The sequence below is a fragment of the Oncorhynchus keta genome, chromosome 26, assembly GCF_023373465.1.
Source record: "Oncorhynchus keta strain PuntledgeMale-10-30-2019 chromosome 26, Oket_V2, whole genome shotgun sequence".
Lineage (NCBI taxonomy): Eukaryota > Metazoa > Chordata > Actinopteri > Salmoniformes > Salmonidae > Oncorhynchus > Oncorhynchus keta.
Window position 1 is genome coordinate 34,707,026 of NC_068446.1, and position 12,738 is coordinate 34,719,763.

The 12,738-nt window shown below is 40.6% G+C and overlaps 1 protein-coding gene across 6 annotated transcripts in view; it reads right to left on the minus strand.

Moving 5' to 3' along the window:
• The window catches only part of LOC118358779 (calcium-dependent secretion activator 2), a 274,241-nt gene continuing 261,503 nt past the window's right edge, over positions 1–12,738 (minus strand). For 5 of the 6 annotated variants that reach the window (XM_052480603.1, XM_052480602.1, XM_052480601.1 and 2 more), the window contains 2 exons: positions 4,366–4,470; positions 1–1,078 (listed from right to left, as the gene is read on the minus strand). In XM_052480603.1, the coding sequence (XP_052336563.1) occupies positions 908–1,078; positions 4,366–4,470 (276 nt within the window). In that variant the 3' untranslated portion in view covers positions 1–907. The remainder of the gene's footprint in view (positions 1,079–4,365; positions 4,471–12,738) is intronic. The other variant, XM_052480605.1, reaches the window with a different exon arrangement.

A 12,738-nucleotide genomic window follows, 5' to 3' on the forward strand; every position in this document is an offset into this window, starting at 1 on the left:
TTGCTTTAAAAACACTTTAATTCTAACACTTAGAACATTCACACCTGAATAAAAACAGGTGCACAGAAGACAATAGAAATATATTTCCTATATTTTGTCCCATTTGTTTTGTCTTTGAACTCCACTGACACAAAATGATTGAAGTATCACAGTTAAGACATCAATTCAGATTCAAAACATAATGCACTCTATCAATCAGCTTTAGCCTACTGGACACAGCTTTGAATGTATATTGTGTCTAACTCTTGTGAGGGATAATACACTCAAGCATAGCCTAAATACATTAAATGACAATGTAGCACTTTAGCCAATGCATTACATTCATACAGTAGAGCATAAACATATGTATATTGGCTGTATCATCGCTCTTTCAGTGTGATTATGTAAGAACAACCTCAATGTCCTCAAACACCCTGAAATGTACTCATAATGTCCTCATAATGCACTTTGTACATTTACCACAGAATAGACCTGCAATTGGCGAGACCTCTGAAACCTGTTTCAATTGGCATGATTGTATCTAGGTAACCATAAGAGCACAACTTGTTTCTTTTTTCTTGATTTACATCACTATTAAAATAAAGTACAAAGAAACCAACAAACAAATTAAATAAACAAACGTAAACTGCACTGAAGGCCACCAGTTGGTGACCACTGAGCTGTACTGACATCATTATCATTATGGCTGTGAAGGTAGCCACTACTGGAGTAAGTGGGGGAGGGGAGGAGGGAGGATCACAACGATGGATGTTTTTATCATAGACTTAAGTGTGTGTTCTACAAGCCCTCCATCTCTTTCTGTTGCACACACACACACACACGTAATCTCCACCCCTTCCATCTCCTGTACACTTCCCATTTCAGTCTATATGCGAGGGCCACCAGACTTGGCGCTATAGGGAGAGGTTCACCCATCCTCCTCATCACTGTCCCTCATGGTGATGCCTTGGAGACCGTCGCCGGCCTTGACAGCCATGGTGGCCTCCTCTACAGTGAGGCGGTTGTAGACGGTCTCATAGCTCTTGTTGTTCAGGGTTCCATCCAGGACTCCTTGGAGCCGGAAGTCTCGGTAGGTCTTCTGTGAGTGAAACCAAACAGAAAAACACAGAACATGGAGGCGTCTCTCAATGTGAAACAGAGACCGAGTGTGGATGGTCAGAACAGAATAGACTGTCAGGTTTGAATGGTGGAACAATAGCCTGTTGTGTGCCGAATAGTGGAACTGAACAGATTTGGACAAAGGCCAGATTCAAGGCCACTGTGGTCTTCTTCAATAGGTCCATCCAAATTGGGCTCCAATGTCTGAGTGTACTCAATCTAGGTGCCAATAACTGTTTATATTTAAAATGTAAATATACTTCTTTTTTTTTTACCAGGGACTCATACTGAGACCAATGTATTTTTTTAAATAGATGAGCCCTGAACTACACAAATTACACAAATCAAAATATAGATACAAAATGCAAGCAGAAAGAAAAACAGGGTCATAAAAAACACATTCATCAGTAATAAGGTCCTCAATCAGCTTTCTGAAACATCACATTTAACAACAATTTGAAGATTGTTCCACAAATTCAGTGCAAAAAAATGTAATCTGATTTAACTAACTCAGTAGAGACCAGTTATCCATCCCTGAGACCAGGTGTGGTAACTCATATCTCTAAAGGTTAGTAATGACAGGTACAGTGGGAGATTTGTAAAAGGGCTTTATACTGTGCATTCGGTAAAGTATTCAGTAACAAAATGTGGAAAAAGTCAAGGGGACTGAATACTTTCCGAATGCACTGTAATTGAAAACATAGCAATGTATTAACCTACGTGACATCATAGAGGGCCAACCAACTTTCTGGGAATGCAGTGAGGAGTACTGTTGGGGAACTCAGTCGGGGTCACTACTTACTGCTCAGAGTAGGATACACAATTCCATCCAATTGGCAACAGATTTTCATGTGAATATAAAAAAATCTGCATAAACAAAAAAAATCAAATTTCCTTATCATTTGTGTTTCCACCAAACAGAGTCAGTGCGTGAAGATGCACCGGGAAAACCCTGCTCTCGCCAACAGCTCACAGATCTAGCGGGTTGGCTGTGCAGGTAGGCTAGTCTATAAAATATGCTTATTATGGAAATAATATTTTTATTTGTCAAACGGCAGTCAAGCATCAATCCTATCACCAAAAATAAGACCCTCGATACTTACTGGAAAGGAGCATGAAGCTCATCACCGTGCACTTTACCACCCAGTGAAGTTCATCATTTACATTTACATTTAAGTCATTTAGCAGACGCTCTATGTAATCTGTAGCCTAATATAATGCATGGTTTCTCAGTGGTAGGACAACACAGCACATCATTGTGTGACTCCAAGTTTACGTCGATTCTATCGTTATTATATCAATATTTATAAATCAATATTTCCACCACCATTTCTCGCAATATTAATTTTACCGACACAAAAAGATTCCACCATGTCGAATGAACAAATGATCTGTCTGCATTTATAAAATTGTACTGAAACTACCTGGTTTCCATCACAGGTGTTGTTACTTAAGTTAGTCTAGCCAGCTAGCTAAACTTGTAGTAATCTTTGCCCGAATACCAACCGGGCACACATGGCCCCCATTGATTGTGTTAGTCACTCTCACTCAGATATCATTAACATGACATAAGTCATGGCAAAATGTTTAGAATTGCAGGTAAATCATTTAAACTTCAAAAATGACTCTCCACCCCATGGCAAAATGTTTAGAACTGCTTAAAACTTACTTTAATAAAACTGCAACATGTTTTCTCTACACCCCAATGGCAAAATGTTTAGAGTTGCAGGAAATTAACTTTCTCTCTGCGCTCAAAAGGGGGCGACTAAAATGTTTTGCCCGCTTAAGGTCCCCAAAAGGCTAGGGCCGGCCCTGAATCAGTTACCCATCCAAGGCAGGCCCCCCTAGTTACCCACATGGGCCCCCTACCTCCTTTCCTCCCCCATCTGATGATTAGCAGAGCAGCAGCAGGCTGTCTACACATTGAAAGCGGGCTCCTGAGTCCTCCTGTGGTTGGAGGTTGTAGTCAAATATATATATTTTTTATACTACTTATTTAATACACTGAGTGTATACACCATTAGGAACCTCTGCTCTTTTCATGACATAAACAGACCAGGTGAAAGCTATGAAACCCTTATTGATGTCACTTGTTAAATCCACTTAAAATCAGTGTAGATTAAGGGAAGGAGACAGTTTAAAGAAGTCAGCCTTGAGACATGGATTGTGTATGTGTGCCATTCAGAGGGTGAATGGGCAAGACAAATATTTAAGTGCCATTGAACGGGGTATGGTAGTAGGTGCCAGGCACACCGAGAAGAACTGCAACTTTTCACGCTATACCGTTTCCTGTGTATCAATAATGGTCCACCACCCAAGTGACATCCAGCCAACTTTACACAATTGTGGGAAGCATCAGAGTCAACATTGGCCAGCATCCCTGTGGAACACTTTTGACGCCTTGTAGAGTCCATGCTCTGAAGAATTAAGGCTATTCTGAGGGCAAAAGGAGGTGCAACTCAATATTAGGAAGGTGTTTCTATTGTTTTGTACACTCAGTGTACCTACAGTATATATTTGCTTATTTATTTCTTTTAGGACCCCCTAGGCCTCAGCCCATTTAAGCCTCTGCATTAATCTGGTGCTGACTAGACTAAATGTTCAGAATCAGATATATAAAAATAAAGCATTTCATTTCCCAAGTAATTATTAATAACATTATTCACAAAGCACATGATTCCATATACCTCATGTCCAACATGAAATATGACAGTCTCGGGCAGTGGTTAAGGGCGCTGTACTGCAGCGCCAGCTGTGCCACCAGAGACTCTGGGTTCGCGCCCAGGCTCTGTCGTAACCGGCTGTGACCGGGAGGTCCGTGGGGCGACGCACAATTGGCCTAGCGTCGTCCGGGTTAGGGAGGGTTTGGCCGGTAGGGATATCCTTGTCTCATCGCGCACCAGCGACTCCTGTGGCGGGCCGGGCGCAGTGCACGCTAACCAAGGTTGCCAGGTGCACGGTGTTTCCTCCGACACATTGGTGCGGTTGGCTTCCGGGTTGGATGCGCGCTGTGTTAAGAAGCAGTGCGGCTTGGTTGGGTTGTGTATCGGAGGACGCATGACTTTCAACCTTCGTCTCTCCCGAGACGGTACGGGAGTTGTAGCGATGAGACAAGATAGTAGCTACTAACAATTGGACACCACGAAATTGGGGAGAAAAAGGGGTAAAAAAAAAAGAAAAGAAAAGAAAAATTGACAGTCTTGATTAGGGCTACAGCTTACTGTGAATGTTGACAGTGTACACTCACACCACAACAATGAGCGTTACCTTGACAATCTTGATGAGTGTTTTCAGCTGGTACATGTGGAGCTGAAGGTCCAGTCTGTCTGTCAGCCACGCACACACCCCCTTCATGGAGCTGGTGTACCATTGCTGTGCGCGCACACACACACACACACACACACACACACACACACACACACACACACACACACACACACACACAAATAGTCAGCATATACATCTATTTGAACTGAGGTACACAGTAGATAAAGCAACCTGTCAAGGTCCAATAATTCTATACGCTACATCTGTCATAAGGCAAATATGTGGATGTAAGAATGAACCATGAAGTAACAGAAGTTAGCGAATGTAATTTAGATAAGCTAGATGGCTAGGGATACGCTAACGGTTGTCTGGAATGTGTTAAGGGAAATAGCAGGGGCGCAAAGTTGGTGGAACATAATATATATATATATATATATATATATATATATATATATATATATATATATATATATATATATATACACACACAGTACCAGTCAAAAGTTTGGACACGTCAACTCATTCAAGGATTTTTATTAATTGTACAATTTTCTACATTGTAGAATAATAGTGAAGACATCAAAACTATGAAACAACACATATGGAATCATATAGTAACCAAAAAAGTGTTATATATTTTATACAGTGGCCAGAAAAAGTATGTGAACCCATTGGAATTACCTGGATTTTTGCATAAATTGGTCATCAAATTTGATCTGATCGTCCTCTAAGTCACAACAATAGACAAACATAGTGTGCTTAAACTTAACAAACAAATGATTGTATTTTTCGTGTCTATATTGAATACGTCATTTAAACATTCACAGTGTAGGTTGGAAAAAGTATGTGAACCCCCAGGCTAATGACTTCTCCAAAAGATAATTGGAGTCAGGAGTCAGCTAACCTGGAGTCCAATCAATGAGACGAGATTGGAGATGTTGGTTAGAGCTGCCTTGCCCTATAAAAAAACTCACAAAATTTGAGTTTACTGTTCACAAGAAGCATTGCCTGATGTGAACCATGCCTCGAACAAAAGCGATCTCAGAAGACCTAAGATTAATAATTATTGACTTGCATAAAGCTGGAAAGGGTTACAAAAGTATCTCTAAAAGCCTTGATGTTCATCAGTCCACAGTAAGACAAATTGTCCATAAATGGAGAAAGTTCAGCACTGTTGCTACTCTCCCTAGGAGTGGCTGTCCTGCAAATTTGACTGTAAGAGCACAGCGCAGAATGCTCAATGAAGTTAAAAATAATCCTAGAGTGTCAGCTGAAGACTTACAGAAATCTCTGTAACATGCTAACATTGTTAACTTCTTGGATATAGGGGGCGCTATTATAATTTTTGGATGAAAAACGTTCCCGTTTTAAACAAGATATTTTGTCACGAAAAGATGCTCGACTATGCATATAATTGACAGCTTTGGAAAGAAAACACTCGGACGTTTCCAAAACTGCAAAGATATTGTCTGTGAGTGCGAAACCCAGATAAACATCCAATCAGGAAGTGCTGCATTTTTTGAAACTGCCTCATGCCAATGACTCCTTATATGGCTGTGAATGGGCCACGAATGAGCTTAGGCTTTCTGTCGCTTCCCCAAGGTGTCGACAGCATTGTGACGTATTTGTAGGCATATCATTGGAAGATTGACCATAAGAGACTACATCTACCAGGTGGTCGCTTGGTGTCCTCCGTTGCAATTATTGCGTAATCTCCAGCTGCAGTATTTTTCCGTTCGCTTCTGATGAGAAACCAACCAACCAACGACTGATATATTATCGAATAGATATGTGAAAAACACCTTGAGGATTGATTCTAAACAACGTTTGCCATGTTTCTGTCAATATTATGGAGCTAATTTGGAAAAAAAGTTAGGCGTTGTAGTGACTGCATTTTCCAGTCTTTTTCTTAGCCAAAAGTGATGAACAAAACGGAGCTATTTCGCCAACACAAATAATCTTTTTGGAAAAAATGAACTCTGAGAGTCTCGTCATTGAAATCATCCGAAGTTCTTCAAAGGTAAATGATTTTATTTGAATGCTTTTCTTGTTTTTGTGAAAATGTTGCCTGCTGAATGCTAGGCTTAATGCTATGCTAGGCTATCAATACTTACACAAATGCTTGTGTAGCTTTGGTTGAAAAGCATATTTTGAAAATCTGAGATGACAGTGTTGTTAACAAAAGGCTAAGCTTGTGTTTCAATATATTTATTTAATTTAATTTGCGATTTTCATGAATAGGAAACTTGCGTTATGGTAATGCGCTTGAGGCTATGATTACGCTCCCGGATACGGGATTGCTCGTCGCTAGAGGTTAAAGAGTCTACAATATGTAAAACACTTAACAAGAACAGTGTTCATGGGAGGACACCACGGAAGAAGCCACTGCTGTCTAAAAAAAACATTGCTGCACGTCTGCAGTTTGCAAAGGTGCATCTGGATGTTCCACAGCGCTACTGGCAACATATTCTGTGGACAGATGAATCTACAGTTGAGCTGTTTGGAGGGAACACACAACGCTATGTGTGGAAAAAAAGCCACAGCATACCAACATCAAAATGTCATCCAAACTAGAAAGTATGGTTGAGGGAGCATCATGGTTTGGGGCTGCTTTGCTGCCTCAGGGCCTGGACAGCTTGCCATCATTGCCAAAAAAATGAATTCCCAAGTTTATAAAGATATTTTGCAAGAGAATGTTAGGCTATCTGTCAGCCAACTAGCCAACTGAAGCTCAGCAGAAGTTGGGTGATGCAACAGGACAACGACCCAAAACACAGAAGTAAATCAACAGAATGGTTTAACAGAAGAAAATACGACTTCTGGAGTGGCCCAGTCCTGACCTCAACCCGATTGAGATGCTGTGGCATGACCTCAAGAGAGCAGTTCACACCAGACATCCTAAGAAAATTGCTGTTCTGAAGCAGTTTTGTAAAGAGGAATGGTCTGAAATTCCTCCTGACTACAGAAAACATTTGGTTGAGGTTATTGCTGCCAGAGGGTCAACCAGTTATTAAATCCAAGGGTTCACACACAAGCAGACTGTGTTTGTCTATTGCTGTGACCTAGATGAAGAACAATTTATGCAGAAATCCAGGTATTAACAAAATCCTATACAGCTGTACTATCTACACACCAATACTATCAACACCTTTAAAATCTATACACCTATACTATCTATACCCATACTAGCTATACACCTATACTATCTGTGTGCCATCCTATCTATACACCTATACTATCTACTGTAAACACCTATACTGTAAAAACCTATACTATCTAATGTAAACAACTATACTAGCAATACACCTATACTATCTACTGTAAACACCTATACACCTACACAATTGTCGATCGTTATAAGGAGTGGACCAAGATGCAGCGTGTTATGTTTCCATCCTCTTTATTAGGAAAAGTCAAAGAAAAACAAAGCGTAAAACGAAACGTGAAGCTCAATGAAGTTCTCACAGGCAACTATACCAAGACAAGATCCCACAAAGCACAATGAAGTTCTCACAGGCAACTATACCTAGACAAGATCCCACAAAGCACAATGAAGTTCTCACAGGCAACTATACCTAGACAAGATCCCACAAAGCACAATGACGTTCTCACAGGCAACTATACCAAGACAAGATCCCACAAAGCACAATGTAGTGCTCACAGGCAACTATACCTAGACAAGATCCCACAAAGCACAATGAAGTTCTCACAGGCAACTATACCTAGACAAGATCCCACAAAGCACAATGACGTTCTCACAGGCAACTATACCAAGACAAGATCCCACAAAGCACAATGTAGTGCTCACAGGCAACTATACTTAGACAAGATCCCACAAAGCACAATGAAGTGCTCGCAGGCAACTATACCTAGACAGGATCCCACAAAGCACAATGAAGTTCTCACAGGCAACTATACCTAGACAAGATCCCACAAAGCACAATGACGTTCTCACAGGCAACTATACCAAGACAAGATCCCACAAAGCACAATGTAGTGCTCACAGGCAACTATACTTAGACAAGATCCCACAAAGCACAATGAAGTGCTCGCAGGCAACTATACCTAGACAGGATCCCACAAAGCACAATGAAGTTCTCACAGGCAACTATACCTAGACAAGATCCCACAAAGCACAATGACGTTCTCACAGGCAACTATACCTAGACAAGATCCCACAAAGCACAATGGGGAAATGGTTGCCTAAATATGATCCCATATCAGAGACAATGATAAACAGCTGCCTCTGATTGGGAACCATACCAGGCCAACATAGATCATTAATCACCTAGATTACCCACCCGAGTCACTGTCACGCCCCAACCAACACAGAGAAGAAACAGCTCTCTATGGTCAGGGCAATGCTAACCATATACCTATATTATCTACTGTTTACACCTATACTATACAATCCATACACCTATACTATCCATACACCTATACTATCCATACACCTATATTATCTATTGTATACACCTATACTAACCATATACTATACTATCTACTGTAAACACCTATACTATCAATACACCTACATTATCTACTGTACAAGCCTATACTAACTATTTATCTATTTATTTATTTATTTATTTATGTATTTATTTATTTATCTATACACCAATACTATCTACTGTAAACATATATACAATCGATACACCTACACTGTCTATACGCCTATACACCTATACTAACAGTATACCTACTGTATACACCAATACTAACTTAACTCAGCAAAAAAAGAAACGTCCCCTTTTCAGGACCCTGTCTTTCTAAGATAATTCGTAAAAATCCAAATAACTTCACAGATCTTCATTGTAAATGGTTTAAACACTGTTTCCCATTAAACAATTAATGAACATGCACCTGTGGAACGGTCGTTAAGACACTAACAGCTTACAGACGGTAGGCAATTAAGGTCACAGTTAGGACACTAAAGAGGCCTTTCTACTGACTCTGGAAAAATACCAAAAGAAAGATGCCCAGGGTCCCTGCTCATCTGCGTGAATGTGCCTTAGGCATGCTGCAAGGAGGCATGAGGACTGCAGATGTGGCCAGGGCAATAAATTGCAATGTCCATAGTGTGAGACGCCTAAGAGAGCACAACGGGGAGACAGGATGGACAGCTGATCGTCCTCGCAGTGGCAGACCACATGTAACAACACCTGCACAGGATTGGTACATCCGAACATCACACCTACGGGACAGGTACAGGATGACAACACCAACTGCCTGAGTTACACCAGAAACGCACAATCCCTCCATCAGTGCTCAGACTATCGGCAATAGGTTGAGAGAGGCTGGACTGAGGGCTTGTAGGCCTGTTGTAAGGCAGGTCCTCACCAGATATCACCGGCAACAACTTCACCGAAAGGCACAAACCCACTTTCGCTGGACCAGACAGGAATGGCAAAAAATGCTCTTCACTGACTAGTCGCAGTTTTGTCTCACGAGGGATGTTGGTCGCGTCTATCTTCGAAGGAATGAGCGTTACACCGGGGCCTGTACTCTGGAGCGGGATCTATTGGGAGGGTCCGTCATGGTCTGGGGCAGTGTGTCACAGCATCATCGGACTGAGCTTGTTGTCATTGCAGGCAATCTCAACGTTGTGCGTTACAGGGAAGACATCCTCCTCCCTCGTGGTAACCTTCCTGCAGGCTCATCCTGACATGACCCTTCAGCATGACAATGCCACCAGCCATACTGCTCGTTCTGTGCGTGATTTCCTGCAAGACAGGAATATCATTGTTCTGCCATGGCCAGCGAAGAGCCCGGATCTCAATCACATTGAGAAAGTCTGGGTGAGGGCAAGGACCATTCCCCCCAGAAATGTCCGGAAACTTGCAGGTGCCTTGGTGTAAGAGTGGGGTAACATCTCACAGCAATAATGGGCAAATCTGGTGCAGTCAATGAGGAGGAGATGCACTGAAGTACTTAATGCAGCTGGTGGCCACACCAGATATTGACTGTTACTTTTGATTTTGACCCTCCCTTTGTTCAGGGACGCATTATTCCATTTCTGTTAGTCACATGTCTGTGGAACTTGTTCAGTTCATGTCTCAGTTGTTGAATCTTATGTTCATGCAAATATTTACACGTTAAGATTGCTGAAAATAAACGCAGTTGAAAATGAGTTTCTTTTCACGCTGATTTTATATACCTATACTATCCATATGCATATACTATCTATACACCATTACTATCTACTGTAAACAATTATACTAACACATACACTATCTACTGTAAACACCTATACAATCTACACACCAATAGAATCTATACAGCTTTAATATCTTTATGCCGATATAATCTATAAACCTATACTATCTATACACCTACATTATCTACTGTATACAGCTATACTATCTATACACCTATACTATCTACTGTATACACCTGTACCATCTACACGCCTGTACTAACTACTGTAAACACCTATACTAACTATACACCTGTACACCTACAACTGTACACTTTGACTAGGCCATTCCAAGACATTTAAATGTTTCCCTTTAAACCACTCGAGTGTTGCTTTAGCAGTATGCTTAGGGTCATTGTCCTGCTGGAAGGTGAACCTCTGTCCCAGTCTCAAATCTCTTGAAGACTGAAACAGTTTTCCCTCAACAATTTCTCATCTAACCAGAGTACCTTCTTCCATATGTTTGGGGAGCCTCCCACATGTCTTTTGGCAAATACCAAACGTGTTTGCTTATTTTTTTCTTTAAGCAATGGCTTTTTTTCTGGACACTCTTCCGTAAAGCCCAGCTCTGTGGATTGTACGGCTTAAAGTAGTCCTACGGACAGATACACCGATCTCTGCTGTGGAGCTTTGCAGCTCCTTCAGGGTTATCTTTGGTCTCTTTGTTGCCTCTCTGAATAATGCCCTCCTTGCCAGGTCTGTAAGTTTTGGTGGGCGGCCCTCTCTTAGCATGTTTGTTCTGGTGCCATATTCTTTCAATTTTTAAATAATGGATTTAATGGTGCTCCACAACTTTGTCCCTGACCTGTTTGGTGAACTCCTTGGTCTTCATGGTGGAGCTTGCTTGGTGGTGCCCCTTTCTTAGTGGTGTTGCAGACTCTGGGGCATTATAGAACAGGTGTATATATACTGAGATCATGTGACATTTAAATAAAGTCCATCTATGTGCAATCTAACTAACTATGTGACTTCTGATGGTAATTGGTCACACCAAATCTTATTTAGGGGTTTCATAGCAAACTACATATGCACGCAACACTTTTCAGTTTTGTATATATAAAAAAAATATATAATTTCACTTCACCAATTCGGACTATTTTGTGTATGTCCATTACATGAAATCTGAATAAACATCAATTTAAATTACAGGTTGTAATGCAACTAAATAGGAAAAATGCCAAGGGGGGTGAATACTTTCGCAAAGCACTGTATATACACCTATACCATCTACTGTATACACCTATACCATCTACTGTATACACCTATACTATCTATACACCTAGACTATCTACTTTAAACACCTATACCAACTATAGACCTGTACTATCTTTAAACCTACACTATCTAGTGCATTAACCTTTACTATACATACACCTACTAACTATACACCTACACTATCTACGTATGTATCTACAGTACCTTCAGAAAGTATTCATACCCTGTAACTTAATCCACATTATGTTGTTACAGACGATTTCAAAATGTATTTAATATTTTTTTTCCTCTCACCCATTGACACAATACCCCATAATGACAAAGTGAAAACACGTTTTTAGAGATTTTCGCAAATGTACTGAAAATGAAATACAGAAATATCTCTTTTACATAAGTATTCACAGCACGGAATAAACACACATTAGAATCACCTTCGGCAGAGATTACAATTGTGAATCTATCTGGGTAAGTCTCGGGAGGGCTTTGCACACCTGGATTGTACAATATTTTTCTAGCTCTGTCAAATTGGTTGTTGATCATTGACAACCATTTTCATGCCTTGCCATATATTATCAAGCAAATTTAAGTCGAAACTGTAACTTGGCAACATTCACTTTCTTCTTGGTAACTACCTCCAGTGTATATTTTGCCTTATGTTTTAAGTTATTGTCCTGCTGAAAGGTGAATTAATCTCCCAGTGTCTGGAGGAAATCAGATGGAACCAGGAATTCCTCTAGTATTTTGTCTGTGCATGGCTCCATTTAGTTATTTTATCGTGAAAAAAATTCCTAATTTAATAACAAAGCATACCCATTACAAAGCATACCTATAACATGATGCAGCCACTACCATGCTTGAAAATATGGAGAGCGGTTCTCAGTAATATATTGGATTTGCCCCAAACATAAACACAACGCTTTGTATTCAGGACAAAAAGTGAATTGCTTTGTATTCTGTGCAGG